The 21220-nt window shown below is 40.4% G+C and overlaps 2 protein-coding genes across 2 annotated transcripts in view; both read right to left on the bottom strand.

Annotated features, from left to right (window-relative positions):
* Positions 1 to 21220, bottom strand: part of LOC135708724 (zwei Ig domain protein zig-8-like) — a 176037-nt gene that overhangs the window by 109066 nt on the left and 45751 nt on the right. The window lies entirely within an intron of this gene.
* On the bottom strand, positions 476 to 20771 carry LOC135709533 (uncharacterized). Its single transcript, XM_065232259.1, has 3 exons — positions 20523 to 20771; positions 3696 to 3900; positions 476 to 1443 (listed from the first exon to the last, which is right to left on the bottom strand). Exons 1-3 carry the CDS (start codon positions 20769 to 20771, stop codon positions 476 to 478), a joined length of 1422 nt encoding a protein of 473 aa, XP_065088331.1.

Raw genomic sequence — 21220 nt, 5'->3', positions numbered from 1 at the left:
CAGAACTTCCCAGAAGTTATCGAAGCATCTGGGAAGTTCTCAAAATTTCCGAGAAATCCTTGATAATGCTAGGAAGTTCTTGTAATTTTTGGGAAATTCTCTGAACTTCTGAGAAGTTCCCTGAATTTTTGGAAAGTTCTGGAATTCCTGAGAGATTCGTGTAATATCTATAAAGTTTTTGGAATATCTGGGAAAATTACGTAATTTCTGAGAAATTTCCTAATTTCTGTGAAATTTTCGGAGTTTCTGTGGAATTCTCGGAACTTCTGGGAAGTTCTTGATTTTTCTGCGAAGTTCTAGAAATATTACCACGAATAATACTGTCAAAAATAGTGATTTTAGTGACCATGTTGAAGAAAAATCAAGGCGAAAAAAAGCAATCGTAAGCCACGTTGGTACTATGTATTAGCGGAGGTTTTCAGGATACATGAGTAAGTGAGTATTCGGAATGTCATTATAAGCTTTTTATATATTTTTATTTTTCTTCAAACCCGAAAGTCTTACAATATTCCTCACAAAATACATTTTTATAAAACGAATCCAGTGTTGGTAAAACCTTATCCATGAACTCTTTGTCGTACTGTACGATTTCTGTATGGATTCCTTTTAAAGTATAAACAACAAAATGGCAAACCTTCGTTTGCGTCACGTGCATCTGCGTTTGTATCTGGTAAAAATATTTATGATTTGGTTTTAGGTGTCCGTCTGTATCCAAAAACGGCGCCTTAACCGCTTCACTATAACGAATGCTATAAGGACATTTTATTTCAACAATTTCATTGCCACACTCGCTTATGGCATCTGGTGATGCCGCTAAATAATGCCTTCGCGTATCGATATATATTCCGCATTTTCGAAATGTTTTTGAATTATAACGATGATTAATGAAACCCTTAAAAGCAATATCCTCGTGCTTTGTTCCCCAAGCAATCGCCGGTATGTTTTGAAGAGTTGCACGTTTAAAGTTGAAACGTGCGGGAATGACACTACATGCCGTGCTTTTCTTCGATGCAGTTTGCATGGCTGTTATTACATCCTTAATTCTAGAGGCCGTCAATCGAGATTTTCTCGCCTCGAACCATTTCGGCGATGTATTTTGTCCTCGAGTCAATTCCTCCATATTGATCACCAATGCCTCATCGACAAAATTCAGTCTATCTACCGTGGTCTCGTAAATAGACTTCTCGAGGTATTGATGGTCGTTAGCAATTCCGTGCATATTTGCTTGCAGACTCCAGTGCATGCTGGGATTTAAATTATAAGCAACGGTTAAGTTCATTAACCGTTCAGTAGCATCACCTTGCCTAAGACTAGTTTTGGGGGTAAACGGCACTGAAAAAATATTGTTGATAGGCTCGTTGACTGATTTTCTTGGGGCGTTTTTAGGGGGCCGATGCCAAATTTGTAACGCATTTGTGCACCCCTCGTCTTGTAGAACTACTCCTAAAATCATTAAAAAAGGCATAACATTATTCAATCAGATTTTTCCATCATCCGTAAAGTAGACGATTATAAAGTTAATATTATTTTCACAGACAGGCATAAAGTTCTTCATACCAATCATTGTTCATTCATTTAGGCTTTGATTAAAGGTTTAACCAGCCGTCATTGATTTTTCGAAAACCCATAGCAGTTTTTTCGTTCAAATCAAAAATTCTGCCCACGAAAATGTGTTCATTGTGTCTGATCCTAGATCGAAAAAACTGCTTTTGATTTTTGAAAAATTAATGACGGCTGGTTGAACGTGGTTTAAACTCGGAAAACAAGTTTTTATAACAAATATTCAATATGGGAACCTTCTCACCCGTTCACACGAGAAACTTTTTGGCACATATAAACAAAATTTTCCGGAAACATGTTTTCTGGTTTTTGCTTCCCATGTGTACAGCGCTTAACTAATGACCCAGACAACCAGAAGTCGTATAACAATGTACAGACAGTATCGTAAATTGTTACAGTTTAAGTCAAAATCGCATATAAGAATGGCATACCTCACATTATGTTTAAGTTAAGTCGTATAGAATGCAAATTTCCGACTTATATACGATGACTCATTTTTCCGTCGTTCTGTATCACAAATTAAATCGGATTACATCGTAAGGCATTTCAAAATGAATTTGTTATTAAGATTAAATCGTATATGATGTTAAATCAACTCGTTTATAATTAAATTAAAATATGCACGTATATGTTTTTTACTTTTTTCGTATAAGCCTTTTATTTGCATTCTACCAGATATATTATATTAACAATATGATCCACTCTTTCGCTTAGCTGGCGAACCGAATTTTTAGCGATGAAAGCACCTCTGTGGCCAAAAAGACTACCAATGTATTTGTTTATCGTCACGAGGGGTAAACCAAATGAAAATTTGTTTAATATTTCTAATGAATGTATTTCAGCATTTTATATTATTTGATGACAGCTGTGATAGGTCAGACAAATTTTAAAGTAATATACACAATGTAATTAATGAAAATAATTTGACTCTTAGTTTTGTAATAAGTGCTATATTCGCACCCCTCGATTGTAATTGAATGATTGTTGCTGAACTTTTTCAACGCTAGATGGTGCGTGAAGCAATATTTTGCGGGTCACCATTGCAACATTTGGAAAAGGCATGAATGGATCATATTGTTAATATGATATATTTGATTCTATACGATTATTTTGTTTGTATGTATGTTTGTATATCATGAAAACAACTTTGAATATACGTGCATTCTGGTTATCTGGGGATTGTAATGTTTATTAGTTGGTAGTGTCGCCACTGGAGTGTCTAGTATGGAGTTTGACGTTTCACATTACCGCCATCTCTTGAGTGCTCTGCCCTTCACAACGAGCTCTACATATAGTCGCTATATTTATAGTCTGGTGAATATAATTCAGAAGCGGAACCAATTCGATATATTGATGAGAAACAATCACAATGCTAAAACCGCGCACAAATACCAATAGCACCATCGGATAGGGGAAACTTTTCTTGAACATGATGCTGTTGGTTTGAGTAGACAAGTTTAAATTTACTAGAAAACAGTCACCGAAGTTTTGTAAGTTTTCTGTTGTTTAACCGCATATGTTCTATTGGTTCCGCTTTTTGACAGTTCAAATTGGTTCTCGAAATCCTGTACACCATCGCTGGTAACAGGAGGCGTTTCGGTGAGCGCCCAGTGACGGAAGAATTTGTGCTGTTCGTACTATCCACGCTTCACATTCGACACAGTAGAGTGGATGATGAAGATCCATTCGCATCATTCGCATCTTTCGGATCGATCGCATAGATCGCATCGTTCGCATCACTCGCATCATTCGCATCATTCAGTCTGACCCAATGTAATGTAAACAGGTGTGGCCCAGGAGATAGTCGTCTCTTTCATTCCTCCGCTGTTTAAATGGATGATGGAGTTTGACGTCAACCATTTAAATATCGGGAGAACGAAAGGGACGACAAACTCTTAAGACCTGACCTGTTTACAAATCGCACCAATACGAACACGCCTGGAGAGGACTAGCTCCAATGAGCTGGATTACCGAGATGAAGCATGCTATGCGTTTCCGTTGATTTTTTGGTTTACTAATACAACAATATTTCACAATCTGCTTCACCTCTCTCTGTAACACATTAGACTAGCTCACAGTATGCTCAACAGATGGCGATAATGTAGAATGAACTGTAGTAAACATTTAAAACCTACCAGTCGTTATAAAGTCTTCAATACAACATAAAAGCGCCGCTATATGCTTGCAGGCAGAGCTGTTTCCTGCTCCAGCAACGCAGCCACATTGTGACTTTGTTATTTTTTTTGCAATACTGCAAACTTCAAGTTTTATTTGATAGTTCTGCTGCTTTCTCATGGTGGCAGCGCAAAATCCTCTGATTTGGATTACGGCTTCTGAAATCTGAACAAATCAATTTGTTAAATATAATTTTCAAGGTTGCAAATATTCATTTCAGCTTAAACAATCTTTTTTTTATTATGAAATAATTAGATGCCATGATCATATTTTGAATTGGTAGGATACAACAAAATGTTGCAAAGAATGTGTTTGACATATTAAACCTGTTTATTTCACTTCATGAGAGTCACAATCAGCGATTTTTCACACACTCACTCAATCACTCACTCACTCACTCGCTCAATCACTCACTCACTCAGTCACTCACTCAGCGATCAGAAAATCGCTGATTTTGACTCATAGAAAGCCACATTTACAGGTTTTATGTTACAAACGCATACTTTGTAATCTCTTCTTGTAAGTTACAAGTAAAACATGTCATCATACCATCTGTTGGTTTTATTATTCCAGAAAACATTATTTTAGCTGAAATGAGTATTTGCAACCTTGATTAATTTTATCATGCAGTAAACCCTTCATCAGTCGTCTGTCATTAACAGGGTAATATAAAAAATCTGTAAAATCTAATCAAAACTTCTTTTTAATGAGTTCTACTACCAAGTATTGACTTAAAGAGGGTTCACTGCACAAGTATACACTTAACGGTAACCGTAATATACTCAATAATAACTTTGAAATATTCAATATTGATTGTAAAATACGCATTTTCGAGGGCTGGGACTACTCATCAAATAAGTAAAATTAAATGAGTAAAGTTATTCAAAAATGATTAACAGCTACTCATTTTTGTAGTAAAACAGGTAAATTTTAACTCATTTAATGAGTAGTCCCAGTTTCTCTCGAAAATGCGTACTTTATAGCCATTGTTGAGTGTTTTTCAGCTACCGTGTTCTAAACAACAAAATCTACATTCTATTGTACAACTCTACTAGTATTCTACAACTACGAAAGTCATTGAAGTTTAACATATTTTCTAATAAAGAAATGAACAATAACCTTGATTCATCCACATACTGGTGATAAGTGCCTTACACATCTAATATTTAACGTGTTTATTTAACATTTTGTTACTACCGCGTAGGATTTCATAAAATGCCTGGGTTTAAGACACTCAGAATCAGTTCCCCAGAATTATCGACAACAAGTCGAGGTGTGAGAGGGAACAAATAGAAAAATTAGTTTACATTAATACAAACATTAATTCATCAGTAAAGAGTAGGTTTCCAAACACTACAATGACTATTATGTTATCAAAAATATGGAGAGCAAAGATGCTACGCAGAATGTTCCAACTTTCAAATCATTGATAAATCATGGTAAACAAAGGCATTTTCTTGTTTTAGGGGATGAAATCTAATACATTTCTCCTACCGTGCCTTAACTAACTATGCTATTTGAGGCTCCAAAACGTTTACGTCCCCTACAATTTTGTAAGATGCAGATGTTTCAGTATTCTTTTCTTTTTAGTTATAACTTGTTTATTTTATCGTACTTTAACGCATTGAAAATATAGAACATAGGTAATTGTCAAGAAATTCAAGAACAAAAACATCAATTGGGTTCTTTAGGGATATTGTAGTAATGACATATTCGTAATCTGCATTAAAGATGGAACCGAAATCATAAATTCAATCAACTTTGGTGCACTGGAAGAGTATGATAACATTAGCATAAATCACCATCTTAGTGCCCCTCGGTGGTACTTCAGTATGGGGCGAGCTGTCAATTTGTTAGCTTTATGTCAAAAAGCGAAGTGATTATTTTGCTTTAAATTTTGATTTAAAAATCGAGTTGAAAGTCTACGGGGTTGAAAAAAATATCATTGTGCACAGAAAACGAAGCTTAATTGCCTGTCACCCCAAAAGGCCTGGGTTCAATCCCAGTTGGTGCCGCTGGATTTTCTGAAGCATAAAATCCCTAATCACGGGAAGAAAAACCGTTGGTCCCCGGTCCATAAGTTGATGGGTAGGGTCTAGGTGTGGGAGCTGCCTCCTTGGCGTTGGTAGCATTGGTACTCGGTACGGAAAACAAGTCAAAGAAAAAAAAAAGAAAACTAACTATTAAAGAACTCAATTCTGCTAACAATACTCAGTAATAACATTTGTTACCTGTACTTTAAAAATTAAAATTAAAAAACTGTAAAACCAAAGCTTCCCGATGTAACAATTTTTAACGATAGGTGAACCTCCCCTTCCCCCACTTTACGCGTTACGTAATTTATGGATTCAGCCTTGGTGATAAAGTAGCCTTGATCGAACCATTACAAAAAATGCAAATCCGTCTCTGGTGATTAAGGATTAAAAGGCTGGGTATTGTAAACATGACTAATAATTTAAAAAAAAATCCACAACATTACAACAGTAGAGCTTCGCTAACTGAAACCTGATTAATTGACATTTAGCGATCGGCATTCTAACTGCTCGATAATTGAAACTTAAGCCAACTTTCAGTTCAAAGACGTTTCAGTTAAAAGTCTTTCAGTTAGCGAGCGTCTAATGTATTACTAAACCATATAATCTACTTCTACAAATCTAGCTAAACATACATTGGTACGACTCGTAAGGAAACATTACAGAAGTTTTTTTACAGTTCAAGCCATAAAAACTAATAACACTGATTATTAGATAAACAAATGCAAGTTCGAAATACTCTTCTTTTTCTTATTTGCAATCGATTATTTCTTGAAGTGCAAAAAAGGTTAATTAGCATAATCTATTGTAAGCATTTTCAGGTAGTGTGAACATTAATTATTGAAGATTGCTTGAATTATGAATGATGAAAAAATTTAACAACTCATGATTGAACAAAAATATGAATTAATAAGCGCCGATTTTTTCACCATCGCTTAAGTCCTCGTTTAACCAGGTTTAACTATATGGGTTAACATTTAAGAGGGGTGAAGAAATGGGTCCAAAAACTGCTAATATACCGAACATTTTTATCAAAATTCACAAAATTGAACATATTTGAAGATCTGTAGCATTGTTTTCAATTGCGCATAGTAATCTACCAGCGTCAAAAATTTCAGAAACGTTGATGAGAAACAAAAAAAGAATCCGTTTTTGTCCAGTACTGCAGCATCAAAATTAATCCATCAATTATTGATCTTTATTAAATATGATTCGATGAACATTAGTCTCAATAATATAAAATAAAATGTAAAGAATAAAAAAAATGTTTCATTACGAGTCAATTTACACACAAAGAAAAAATGAAAAAGAAACCTTCGTATAACTCATGTTTTTCATGAATTTATCTTTAAACAGGAGTCTACCATTTTTATAACTGTTTAACGCGGTTCTCTCTTCAAAATATTGATATGGTACTGTTACTATAAACCAGCTTAATTTGTCTCTAAACTCTGCATCTAATGGTAGATAGGGTGGTGCTTCTTGGAAATCTGATGGATCCAGTGGAGGCACTACTTGTACACTTTTTACAAAACTATTGTTGAGGTGCTTCTCTCTGTATAAATTTACTCTAAAAAACTAATCCGTTAATAATCATAATAATAATACTTATAATACGCTAAACACTCGTGTACGGGAAAGTGGGGCAAGATGGCCACGCTAAGGAAACTCTAATACAATTGCTCTGTTTTGTCAAACAATAGTTCTCTCTATTGCCTTAAAAAAAATTCAATGGTTGGCTTATGAAAAAAAAATTGGGGCATTTTAGCTCATAGTTGTGGTCAATGTCACCGATTTCAACCAAACTTTGGCAGGATTTTATAGAATTTTATAAATTATATCTTTGAATAGAGATTACTCCGCAACCAAACAATTTCTGTTCTTGACCCACCATTTTTAAGGGATTTTAATGTAGAATTTGATGATTTTATCAAACTTTGATTTGTGATAATCAAACTATTGTAGAGAAAGATAGATTATACTAAAGCATCCGAATGATTAAAAAGGGCCCTTTTTCATACCGCTCTGAGTTTGTTGCTATTCAAGATTTTGGCCTGAAATTCCCTTCACGTATTGGAATGCCTAACTACTAGATGTGTTTGAAAAATCAAATGATTTAAACATATGGTTCCTAAAACTCTTAAAAAACCAGGGTCGCAGCCCAAGCCAAGCATTTTAGAACAAAATACAAAAAGGTGTTTTCTTAGAATATCAAAATAAGCATCTTGGCAAAGCTTGGTTGAAATCGGTGCAATTGACTTCAACTTTGTATACACTTGAGCTGGAATGACCCAAATTTATTATATATACTTTTTTGCTACCAACCCTAATAAAAATTGTATGGTTAATTTGCTTAACGACGTGTTCTGGGTATCATCCAAACCATTTGTGGAATAGTTCAATGATTTGGGTTATCGTTCGTTTATGTTTTTTTTTATTAGGGAAGGAGCTTCAACAAAAATATAGGTACAAACAGTTTCTCTGTCAAAAATTGGATAGCTGTTATATCTTGATATTCTTTGCAAAGTATATCACATTAGGCATTCTTCAAATAGATTTCATAAGGTTCAGCATAAAGATGTTCAATTTTTTCTATGTTTTTGAACTTTAAACATAAGAAAGTCTTAACAGTGCTTGATGTTTAACTGTCATGATGAATTTGTTTGTTTTTCTTGTATGCGATTTTTGTATGGAATGAATTTTTGGCATTAAAACCCTAATAGAATTGATAGTGATTGTCTTGCCCCACCCAATATAAGCATTTTAAATCACTATACAATAATTTATTAAAAGCTAAATTAACATGAAGGGTAGAGCACAACTTCGGCATAAGCGCCCCAATCACCACTATTTCTCGGCTGTCCTTCATCCAACTGAGTAGATATTCTGTAAATAACTAGATTATGGCGGATAACATATGATTTGACGATTGACTTGTACCGTTTGACCTGTAAAAGGTCAAATTTGAGCCAAACGTCAAATCATGTGTTCCCTACCAGAAAATCAGACAGATTGTGGCGGCCATAAGCGCTCGTAAAATGCTGGATACAATTGTTACCATTGCAAAAAATTAAACTTATTTTATAACACCAAACAATTATATGTTTTGGCCGTTTTGTCATCACAAGCATAAATCATCTACAGTGTTTAATACTCGGCTCCGTTAAGCTCCCGCGATTGAGCCTTTCAAATAAACGAATAGGAAAAAAACATCTACAGTGTTTACCACAATGTATTTTTTCCAAATGTTACCAATGTTAGGATTACGAATTTAATTATCAAAACCTGTGGTTTTGAGGCGCTTCTATTTTTTTTCCCATATGGCCATCTTGCCCCACTTTTCCCTATTCAGTGTATTCTAAAATTTAGAGATATATTGCTAAAGTAATTATGATATACCTTCTAATCAACTGGGCCTTTGTGCCGCTGGTGGATGCTCCAAGACTGACTGCTTCCGCTTTTAAATCCGCAACCGTTAACTGTGGTTCTTCAGCACTGGTCGATTTGCAAGTCGGGGTTTTCCTACGGAAAATAAACGGTTTTAACCCTTATGTGATCGACAGGGTACCCGGGTACCTTTTCAGATTTCAAGTTAATAAATTATGAAGTTATTTTCACCACAGAAAACCAGAATTCAGTGACATTTTAGAACTCATGGATTGACAACTTTTCGTGAAGAAAGATTTCAAATTGCAGCAAGGGGCTTCGGAAGGGGGGGTCGTGAAATTGTTTACCCTTTAAAAGCTCAACAAGGGTACCCGGGTACCCACAAAATTGAACTGCTTGCTACTGCGGCCAATTTTAACCGATTATGAATCTTCAATTTGGAATAGTCTGGTTCCCGGAAATCCGGATTTTCTGTATAATGTTCCAGAACTAACCATTTTCTTGGCACTTTCGCTAGAATTTTGACTTTAAACTCCAGTTGAACGAGATTTGCGATAACTGCTAATTTCTTTTCGTTTGCTTTTGATGTGCTTGTAATTTTTAAACAATTTTTTTTCTGAGGATTGAAAGTCCAGAGAAATGTGAGTTTATTTCTAGCACAGCAGAGACTGCAAAAACTCCATACAACATTGATCCACAACGTTTATACCGTTACAGAGATTGAACCCCAGGAAAACTCAATAAAATAAAAATTGCATGAGTTTCATCCTAAATTTTTCACCACCACTCGATTATTCACTTTTTCCAAAATGGCCGTTCCATGGACATTTAGTCAGATACAAACAAATAATGAGAAAAGTTTCTTTAAAAAAAAAATAAAATTTAGAGCATTCTATCCAAGCCCATTCCGGGGACAATCTGTCATATAGCCACGAAAATATGATGAATAGTCTACTGCTGAAAATTCATGAATTTGTAGGAACATCCTTCCAAACAACTTCTATGGCCACTAGAGACCCTACGGAAACCTGCTCCGAAATTGCCGTTCCGGGGACAACCCATCGGATGATCACAAAATTATGATGAACAGTCTTCTGCTGTAAATTCATGAATTTTGATACCCATATTGCAGGGGTTTCTTCCCAAACACTTATATGGCCACTAGAGACCCTACGGGAACCTACTCCGGAATGGCCGTCCCGGGGACAATCCATCGGATGATCACAAAATTATGATAAACAGTCTCCTGCTGTAAACATATGAATTTTGATACCCATATTGCAGGGGTTTCTTCCCAAACACTTATATGGCCACTAGAGACCCTACGGGAACCTACTCCGGAATGGCCGTCCCGGGGACAATCCATCGGATGATCACAAAATTATGATGAACAGTCTTCTGCTGTAAATTCATGAATTTTGATACCCATATTGCAGGGGTTTCTTCCCAAACACTTATATGGCCACTAGAGACCCTACGGGAACTTACTCCGGAATGGCCGTCACGGGGTCAATCCATCGGATGATCACAAAATTATGATAAACAGTCTCCTGCTGTAAATTCATGAATTTTGATACCCATATTGCAGGGGTTTCTTCCCAAACACTTCTATGGCCACTAGAGGCCCTACGGGAACCTACTCCGGAATGGCCGTCCCGGGGACAATCCATCGGATGATCACAAAATTATGATAAACAGTCTCCTGCTGTAAATTCATGAATTTTGATACCCATATTGCAGGGGTTTCTTCCCAAACACTTCTATGGCCACTAGAGGCCGTACGGGAACCTGCTCTGGAATGGCCGTTCCGGGGACAATCCGTCGGACGACCACAAAATTATGATGAACAGTCTCCTGCTGTAAATTCATGAATTTTGATACCCATATTGCAGGGGTTTCTTCCCAAACACTTCTATGGCCACTAGAGGCCCTACGGGAACCTACTCCGGAATGGCCGTCCCGGGGACAATCCATCGGATCATCACAAAATTATGATGAACAGTCTCCTGATGTAAATTCATGAATTTTGATACCCATATTGCAGGGGTTTCTTCCCAAACACTTCTATGGCCACTAGAGGCCCTACGGGAACCTACTCCGGAATGGCCGTCCCGGGGACAATCCATCAGGTGATCACAAAATTATGATGAACAGTCTCCTGCTGTAAACATATGAATTTTGATACCCATATTGCAGGGGTTTCTTCCCAAACACTTCTATGGCCACTAGAGGCCCTACGGGAACCTACTCCGGAATGGCCGTCCCGGGGACAATCCATCGGATGATCACAAAATTATGATAAACAGTCTCCTGCTGTAAATTCATGAATTTTGATACCCATATTGCAGGGGTTTCTTCCCAAACACTTCTATGGCCACTAGAGGCCGTACGGGAACCTGCTCTGGAATGGCCGTTCCGGGGACAATCCGTCGGACGACCACAAAATTATGATGAACAGTCTCCTGCTGTAAATTCATGAATTTTGATACCCATATTGCAGGGGTTTCTTCCCAAACACTTCTATGGCCACTAGAGGCCCTACGGGAACCTACTCCGGAATGGCCGTCCCGGGGACAATCCATCGGATCATCACAAAATTATGATGAACAGTCTCCTGATGTAAATTCATGAATTTTGATACCCATATTGCAGGGGTTTCTTCCCAAACACTTCTATGGCCACTAGAGGCCCTACGGGAACCTACTCCGGAATGGCCGTCCCGGGGACAATCCATCAGGTGATCACAAAATTATGATGAACAGTCTCCTGCTGTAAACATATGAATTTTGATACCCATATTGCAGGGGTTTCTTCCCAAACACTTATATGGCCACTAGAGACCCTACGGGAACCTACTCCGGAATGGCCGTCCCGGGGACAATCCATCGGATGATCACAAAATTATGATGAACAGTCTTCTGCTGTAAATTCATGAATTTTGATACCCATATTGCAGGGGTTTCTTCCCAAACACTTATATGGCCACTAGAGACCCTACGGGAACCTACTCCGGAATGGCCGCCCCGGGGACAATCCATCGGATGATCACAAAATTATGATAAACAGTCTCCTGCTGTAAACATATGAATTTTGATACCCATATTGCAGGGGTTTCTTCCCAAACACTTATATGGCCACTAGAGACCCTACGAGAACCTACTCCGGAATGGCCGTCCCGGGGACAATCCATCGGATGATCACAAAATTATGATGAACAGTCTTCTGCTGTAAATTCATGAATTTTGATACCCATATTGCAGGGGTTTCTTCCTAAACACTTATATGGCCACTAGAGACCCTACGGGAACTTACTCCGGAATGGCCGTCACGGGGTCAATCCATCGGATGATCACAAAATTATGATAAACAGTCTCCTGCTGTAAATTCATGAATTTTGATACCCATATTGCAGGGGTTTCTTCCCAAACACTTCTATGGCCACTAGAGGCCCTACGGGAACCTACTCCGGAATGGCCGTCCCGGGGACAATCCATCGGATGATCACAAAATTATGATAAACAGTCTCCTGCTGTAAATTCATGAATTTTGATACCCATATTGCAGGGGTTTCTTCCCAAACACTTCTATGGCCACTAGAGGCCGTACGGGAACCTGCTCTGGAATGGCCGTTCCGGGGACAATCCGTCGGACGACCACAAAATTATGATGAACAGTCTCCTGCTGTAAATTCATGAATTTTGATACCCATATTGCAGGGGTTTCTTCCCAAACACTTCTATGGCCACTAGAGGCCCTACGGGAACCTACTCCGGAATGGCCGTCCCGGGGACAATCCATCGGATCATCACAAAATTATGATGAACAGTCTCCTGATGTAAATTCATGAATTTTGATACCCATATTGCAGGGGTTTCTTCCCAAACACTTCTATGGCCACTAGAGGCCCTACGGGAACCTACTCCGGAATGGCCGTCCCGGGGACAATCCATCAGATGATCACAAAATTATGATAAACAATTTCCTGCTGTAAACATATGAATTTGGATACCCATATTGCAGGGGTTTCTTCCCAAACACTTCTATGGCCACTAGAGGCCCTACGGGAACCTGCTCTGGAATGGCCGTTCCGGGGTCAATCCATTGGATGATCACAAAATTATGATGAACAGTCTCCTGCTGTAAATTCATGAATTTTGATACCCATATTGCAGGGGTTTCTTCCCAAACACTTCTATGGCCACTAGAGGCCCTACGGGAACCTACTCCGGAATGGCCGTCCCGGGGACAATCCATCAGGTGATCACAAAATTATGATGAACAGTCTCCTGCTGTAAACATATGAATTTTGATACCCATATTGCAGGGGTTTCTTCCCAAACACTTATATGGCCACTAGAGACCCTACGGGAACCTACTCCGGAATGGCCGTCCCGGGGACAATCCATCGGATGATCACAAAATTATGATGAACAGTCTTCTGCTGTAAATTCATGAATTTTGATACCCATATTGCAGGGGTTTCTTCCCAAACACTTATATGGCCACTAGAGACCCTACGGGAACCTACTCCGGAATGGCCGCCCCGGGGACAATCCATCGGATGATCACAAAATTATGATAAACAGTCTCCTGCTGTAAACATATGAATTTTGATACCCATATTGCAGGGGTTTCTTCCCAAACACTTATATGGCCACTAGAGACCCTACGAGAACCTACTCCGGAATGGCCGTCCCGGGGACAATCCATCGGATGATCACAAAATTATGATGAACAGTCTTCTGCTGTAAATTCATGAATTTTGATACCCATATTGCAGGGGTTTCTTCCTAAACACTTATATGGCCACTAGAGACCCTACGGGAACTTACTCCGGAATGGCCGTCACGGGGTCAATCCATCGGATGATCACAAAATTATGATAAACAGTCTCCTGCTGTAAATTCATGAATTTTGATACCCATATTGCAGGGGTTTCTTCCCAAACACTTCTATGGCCACTAGAGGCCCTACGGGAACCTACTCCGGAATGGCCGTCCCGGGGACAATCCATCGGATGATCACAAAATTATGATAAACAGTCTCCTGCTGTAAATTCATGAATTTTGATACCCATATTGCAGGGGTTTCTTCCCAAACACTTCTATGGCCACTAGAGGCCGTACGGGAACCTGCTCTGGAATGGCCGTTCCGGGGACAATCCGTCGGACGACCACAAAATTATGATGAACAGTCTCCTGCTGTAAATTCATGAATTTTGATACCCATATTGCAGGGGTTTCTTCCCAAACACTTCTATGGCCACTAGAGGCCCTACGGGAACCTACTCCGGAATGGCCGTCCCGGGGACAATCCATCGGATCATCACAAAATTATGATGAACAGTCTCCTGATGTAAATTCATGAATTTTGATACCCATATTGCAGGGGTTTCTTCCCAAACACTTCTATGGCCACTAGAGGCCCTACGGGAACCTACTCCGGAATGGCCGTCCCGGGGACAATCCATCAGATGATCACAAAATTATGATAAACAATTTCCTGCTGTAAACATATGAATTTGGATACCCATATTGCAGGGGTTTCTTCCCAAACACTTCTATGGCCACTAGAGGCCCTACGGGAACCTGCTCTGGAATGGCCGTTCCGGGGTCAATCCATTGGATGATCACAAAATTATGATGAACAGTCTCCTGCTGTAAATTCATGAATTTTGATACCCATATTGCAGGGGTTTCTTCCCAAACACTTCTATGGCCACTAGAGGCCCTACGGGAACCTACTCCGGAATGGCCGTCCCGGGGACAATCCATCGGATGATCACAAAATTATGATAAACAGTCTCCTGCTGTAAATATATGAATTTGGATACCCATATTGCAGGGGTTTCTTCTCAAACACTTCTATGGCCACTAGAGGCCGTACGGGAACCTGCTCTGGAATGGCCGTTCCGGGGACAATCCGTCGGACGACCACAAAATTATAATGAACAGTCTCCTGCTGTAAATTCATGAATTTTGATACCCATATTGCAGGGGTTTCTTCCCAAACATTTCTATGGCCTCTAGAGGCCCTACGGGAACCTACTCCGGAATGGCCGTTCCGGGGAGAAACCTTAAACTGGTCCTCAAGTAAGCTGAAATTGTTTTTGAAGGAAATTCTGATACTTTGATATCGATTCCTTCAAAATTCTAACGAAAGTGCCATGAAAATGCTTAGCTCTGGAACATTATACAGGAAATCCGAATTTCCAAGAACCAGACTATTCCGTATGGACATTGTTGGCAATGTCCAGAAAGAGGATAAGTTTTTGAATCCAATGGTGCCAAAATATTCTAAATCGGTCACAATAGGCCACAGTAGCAAGTATTTCAATTTGTGGGTACCCGGGTACCCTTGTCGAGCTCTTAAAGGTGTTTTTTTTTGTCGATCACATAACGGTTAACTAAATGTTATTCTCTAAAGGACCGGAACGGATGTCTTATTTTCTAAAGTTTAATAAAACATGGCATACCTTCGTATTGGCCTTGGCGTTGGCCCCGCTGAGTCAAACCTTTGAGCGGTTCCTCTTCCTCTAGCTCCACTTGTCTTCATTTTATACGGAACGAAGATTCACGCAAAAAAACTACGATCCGGAAACCTGACCCGTTTTCATTGAATCAAAAAATAAACAAACAGTGGGTGACAGTTCGCTCTTTAGTGCGTGTGCGAGAGAGCTGAGAGAGGCAAATTAATTTACTCTCTTGGTAGTCAGGCATCAATTAAATGTATGGGGAAGAAATGTTTTAATTAATTCTACATTAAATGTGGCATTATTAAAAAATAAAAAATGTTCTAGCAGGTGCACATTTATTTTCTCTATGCACACGAACATTGCAATCATTGATAACTTTTTATGTTTATTAAAAATAATTAGTTTTATCTTTTCTCCCATACTGATTTAAAATGATGACTACCAAGGAGACTGCGCCATCTCTTAGAAAAATTTGTATTTCCATCAGTTAATTGTTGGTCTACAATATATTGAATTTGTTCCGCTTTTTGTTCAGGATTTTTGCAAGCTTCAGAATTCCAGTTTTTTGAATTTATGTTTTGGAGTCATTATTACATAAATATTTGTTATGCGAGCTGTTACAGAGATACCTTTGTCCAAAATTCTCTAATTGTTTCGATCCTTCATATTTCTAAGACTTCGAGTTTTAAAATTTTTATTTCTAAATTATATTTTTATTGCATGATTTCTCAATCAATTTCCATATGGGATCTTCAACTTCGCGTAATTTTAAGTAAAATTATTACAATCAAACAACAAATTCGCCAAAAAATGGGTTGTAGATTTTTTTGTACAATAAGGCCAGGCCATTACAAAAAAGTAGAAGGGTCTGTGCCTAGGGGCACGAACGGAAGCTTGACGTAGGACCGCTAGTGGACGGAATTAATGTGAAGAGCATTAAGTTCTTTTAATTGATCAATTATCGATTATCTCAACTGTTTCCGTTTTTGAATTGTAGGCGTACCAAATTTGTAGTAATCTTTTTCAAAGAGAAAGTTGATTAAGAGAATCAATCAAAACACTTGCACCCCTGCCTCCAAGTTTGGTTACAAGATTACAACTCTGGAGAGCATTTTGTCTGGTCGTTGGGGGTTTGTGGTTCTGAATATGGACAAATAAGCACAGATAAATTCTATTCGAACTCTTTACTGATGTAAGCTTGATGGCCCTGAAAAGGACCGTTTTATTGAAGAGGACATCCATGGCCACTTAAGCTTGGCGTGTTTAGAGTAGGTGACAGCGTCACGGACCTCATTTTCCAGGAACACCTTCAGCACACTTCGTAGATCAGACCGGAGATACGTTTGACACCACCACGGCGAGCCAGACGACCGATTGCGGTTATCTCGAAGAACTTTGCGATGACGCTTGGCGCCTCCTTTACCAGACCTTTTCCTCCTTTGCCACGACCAGTCAATTGTTGCTTGTTATGTGTGAAGAAGTGGACTAGCCACCACCTTCCTACTGCTGCTATTGCTGTTCACCACGCCGTCCGAAGCGAAAATGAGCTAATGCCTTTTACTTAAAAAACTTACTTAAAATGATCTTTATTTCTTGTGTTTGTGTGGTTTACATGTATGAATTTTTTAAGTGACACAGATGCGTCTTTTCAACTTTAGTTCATTTCAGATATTAATTATTATTTACAGTTACTAGTCCTATCAGGCCTATTTTAAAGTATGACTACCTTGGTGGGATTGGTTTGATTTGAATTGGAAAAAAGGAGACTACTTATAACTACTATTTACAACTACAACTAACCTACAACTACTATATACACCTAACCTACTATATACAAATTGCTTATCAAAGCATGTTCTGATAAATTACATTTTTCTGCAAATTTAGTCTTAATTTCGGTTAGGTTACTTCGGCGGACCACTCAACCCTTGTGCCATCCATGATTACAGTACAAGATGGAGCCGGTTTCAGTTTGGGCGATTGCCGATGGAGGAACATGATCGCTTGTGTTTTGGAGGCATTGATTTTGATTTTCCACGTGGTGGAATAATCAGCAAAGGCGTGTTGAAGTTTGTTCGTTATTTCGCGAGGCATCCTTCCTTTGACGGCTATTGCGGTATCATCTGCGAACAGGAAAAAAACGCAACCATCTCCAAGGGGAGGAATGTCGGAAGTGTAAATGCTGTAAAGCAAGGGGCCCAGCAGACTGCCTTGCGGGACTCCTGCTGGGATGGAAAACGTGTCGGAAAGACAACCATTCAACGATACCTTAAACGACCTTTGCTGGAGGTAGTTACGGGTGATTTTAACCAGATGTAATGGAAAGTTGAAGTTACAGAGCTTGTATACAAGCCCATTGTGCCAGACATTATCAAACGCTTTCTTAACGTCTAACAAGGCCATGGCTGTGGACTTGGATACAGCTTTGTTACTTCGGATGTTATTCATCACCCGCACTAGCTGGTGATTGGTGGAGTGCCCCTTTCTGAACCCAAACTGTTCCGGAAGGAGAATGTTGTTTTCCTCGACAAACTTGAGCAAACGATTGAGAATGAGTTTCTCGAACAATTTGCTCAGCGCTGAAAGGAGGCTGATTGGTCTGTAGCTTGAAGGCAATGTTGGATCCTTACCGGGCTTGCGGATTGGTATGATTTTTGCTACTTTCCAGATGCTTGGAAAGTAGTGCAGTTCCAAGCATCTGTTGAAGATAGTGGTTAGAAGAGACTGCACTTTCATGCTGAGTCTCTTCAAGATCAAGTTGAATATACCGTCAAACCCGGGAGCTTTCATGTTCTTGGTGCATTTCAGCGCTGAGCAAATCTGTTGTACTGAAATCATATCCGCCGGAGGCACGGCACAAGGGGAGGCATCTAGGTTTTGAACGCATAGCGCAACCTGATCTTCGAGCGGACTTTGGATAGTCGAGCCAAGCAAATGCGATGAAGCGACATGCTTGCCGATCGCATTTGCTTTCTCCTGTGAGGTGATTAAAAGCCGATCGTCATCATTTTCGACTTTGAGAGGTGGAATGGGTTTGGGATGAGTTTTCAGGACCTTGGCTACCTTCCAGAATGGTCTGGAGCGGTCGTCCAGATTCTGGACAACACGCCCAAAACTTTCATTTCGGAGTGAGTCCATTCTGGAAGCAATCTGCCTGTTCAGATCGGCCATTTCACGTTTTTTGCCCAGGTCTCCAGTCCTCTGAAACTGGCGTCTACGCACATTTCTCAATCGAATCAATAATTGGGTGTGGGAATCAATAGCAACAACTTACCCCTCACAGGAACTCGTCGAACGCATATCTCGTCAGCCTCGGATATGGCCTGTTGGAGTCCTTCCAACGCCCGGTCGATGTCATCTACGGTGTCGAGCAGTGGATTTTCATCGATGTTGCTGTCCACCATTCGACCGTACTGCACCCAGTTGACATGGTGGTAGTCTTTACGCAGGCAGCTTCTAGCAGGAACCACGTTGACACCGACTTCAGTCACCACCGGTTGGTGGTCGGAGCTGAGATCGTTGTGCGCCTCCGGCTTGGATAGTCCGATGTTCGACAGGAAGAAGTCCAGCGTGGAGGGATTTCCCGTTGGCGAGATGAAAGTTGGTTCGTCCGGAAATTGCACAGTGTACAGTCCATGTTGTGCGAGGTCGAACAATACACATCCGTTCCGGTTCCGCTGGTAGTTCCGCCAAGCTTCATGGCGGGCGTTCAGGTCGCCCCCAACGATGAATCGGAAGCTAGTACGAGTGATGGCGGTCAGGTCGTTCTTGAATTGGATGTCTAGGCCATTGCTTGTGGTACACTATACTGCTATAAACTGCTATAAACCGGACGTTTCCAGTTGGTGTTTCCACGTCCACACTAATGGCTTCGATGATAGAAGTGCGGATGTGGGGCAGAGTGCAAAACTTGATTCCCTTTCTGACGATGACCGCTACACCACCCCCTGGAGCTGGTGCGATCAAGCCGGATAATGTTGTGGTCAGGCAACCAGAAGCTGTCACCGGACTTTAGGTGGGTTTCCGTTAGAAGACCCACGTCGATGATATGCTTGCGGAGGAAGTCGGCAAGCTCAATCTGTTTAGCTCTTATAGAGCAAGCGTTCCAGGTAGCGATGGTTAGCGGTTTAGACACCATATTGGATGATGAACTTACCGAGCACTTGGATCTGTTCGGGCTTATTGCGGCACTTACGTAGAGCACCGGTCATGTTGATAAAAATCTCCATAAGTTCATCTGCTGAGAACAGATCGGGATTATTTGTTTAAGCTGTTGGTTGCCTCCAGAATCTAGGGGGGGGGGGTGGAGTTTTGTCCAGCAGAAGATCCAGACGTATCTTGAGGGGGCGTGGCTTAATGTTACAGTTGCGGGTACCGTGTCCGAAGTTCAGACACCGCTGGCACTGAGTCACATCGCGATGGCCGCCACGGTATGGCTCCCAGCGAACGATGATGGAATTGATGGACCGGATGGCTTTCAGTGCATTGAGCGTCACCGTTCCCTTCTGGAAGTGTAGCAGGAAAAGGCTATCCGGGTACGCCTTCACATTCTCGTCTCTTCTTGTCATTTGGTACACGGCACTTGGGGCCAGCTTGTACCTGTCCCTGATTTCATGTTCGATAAACTTCGGGTCGAAATTTGGTAGGCCCCTGATGACGACCTTGAACGATTTTTCACCGGGGATGTCGTGGGTGAAGAATTCCACCTTGGAAGTCCTCAGGTGGGCGATGACCAAGTCATACTCCGCTTTGGTACGGAGCACCACCTTGGTGCCGACTCTACCCAATTTGAATTCGGCTTTGACGCCCAGCGACGCCAGATCCGCGATGAGCTCGTTGAGATGGGCATTTTTCACCACCAGCGGAGGTAGCTTCACTCTTGCCGCGCTCACGTCAGCAGCATGTTCTTTATCGGCAGCGTCACCGAAATCTCCGTTCGTCGCAGAGGCATCGTCTCGACCAATCGTGCCATCATACTGGCCTCGGTTCTTCTTCCTTTTCTTGCTGCGTTTTTCCAACACAGCCGGCTGGATATTCCCATCCATGGGGAGAACAGCAAACCTGTTCGAGATAGGCACACCGGAGCTTCCTTCATCGGAGTTCTGGACCTTTGCCGGGCTTCGCGACCGATGCTTCCCCATTACGGGGCACACACATACGCACGACAAACCGCGAAAGAGAGAGCGCGAACAATATCGCCACGAACTTTTCAAACAACTCGAGAGAGCGAGCTAACACCGAACTGAACTGCTTGACGATCAAGCAGAGGATCTAAGATGTAATGCCATACAGCAGCGTTCTTTTATATCTTTTCAGGTTAAAGCAGAATGATGTGCAACCAAGTGGTATAAAAGCTACAAAGACTCCTCCCATTATGAGTAGTTTGCTATCAAGTAGTGACACTGGCTCTTTTCCTTTTGCGTACACGGCGAATGAAAACGAACCAAATTTGAGTTTAGTTCACTCATAATCGCCAAAAGTGCAGGAACTCAGCGATGAGTAAATTTGTTTCATGGTTTCCTATGGAAAACCTAAAAAATCTGCCAGAAAATGAGGAAATTGACGAAAATTTTATTCAGTCTCGGAGTAG

This window comes from Ochlerotatus camptorhynchus, unplaced genomic scaffold, assembly GCF_037179485.1.
Source record: "Ochlerotatus camptorhynchus isolate MF236.1 unplaced genomic scaffold, CSIRO-AGI_Acam_v1.1 ptg000001l, whole genome shotgun sequence".
NCBI classification, from domain to species: domain Eukaryota; kingdom Metazoa; phylum Arthropoda; class Insecta; order Diptera; family Culicidae; genus Ochlerotatus; species Ochlerotatus camptorhynchus.
Note: the sequence above shows the minus strand (reverse complement) of the source record. Positions and strands in the feature narration are given on the sequence as shown.

What these genes read in the sequence shown, in the direction of transcription:
- LOC135709533 (XM_065232259.1), bottom strand. Translation starts at nt 20,771, where the DNA reads ATGGGGAAGCATCGGTCGCGAAGCCCGGCAAAGGTCCAGAACTCCGAT. An exon ending in ATAAAGAACATGCTGCTGAC is followed by an intron (nt 3,901 to 20,522) that starts GTGAGCGCGGCA and finishes TGATTTGTTCAG; the next exon opens with ATTTCAGAAGCCGTAATCCA. An exon ending in TGAAGACTTTATAACGACTG is followed by an intron (nt 1,444 to 3,695) that starts GTAGGTTTTAAA and finishes TAATGATTTTAG; the next exon opens with GAGTAGTTCTACAAGACGAG.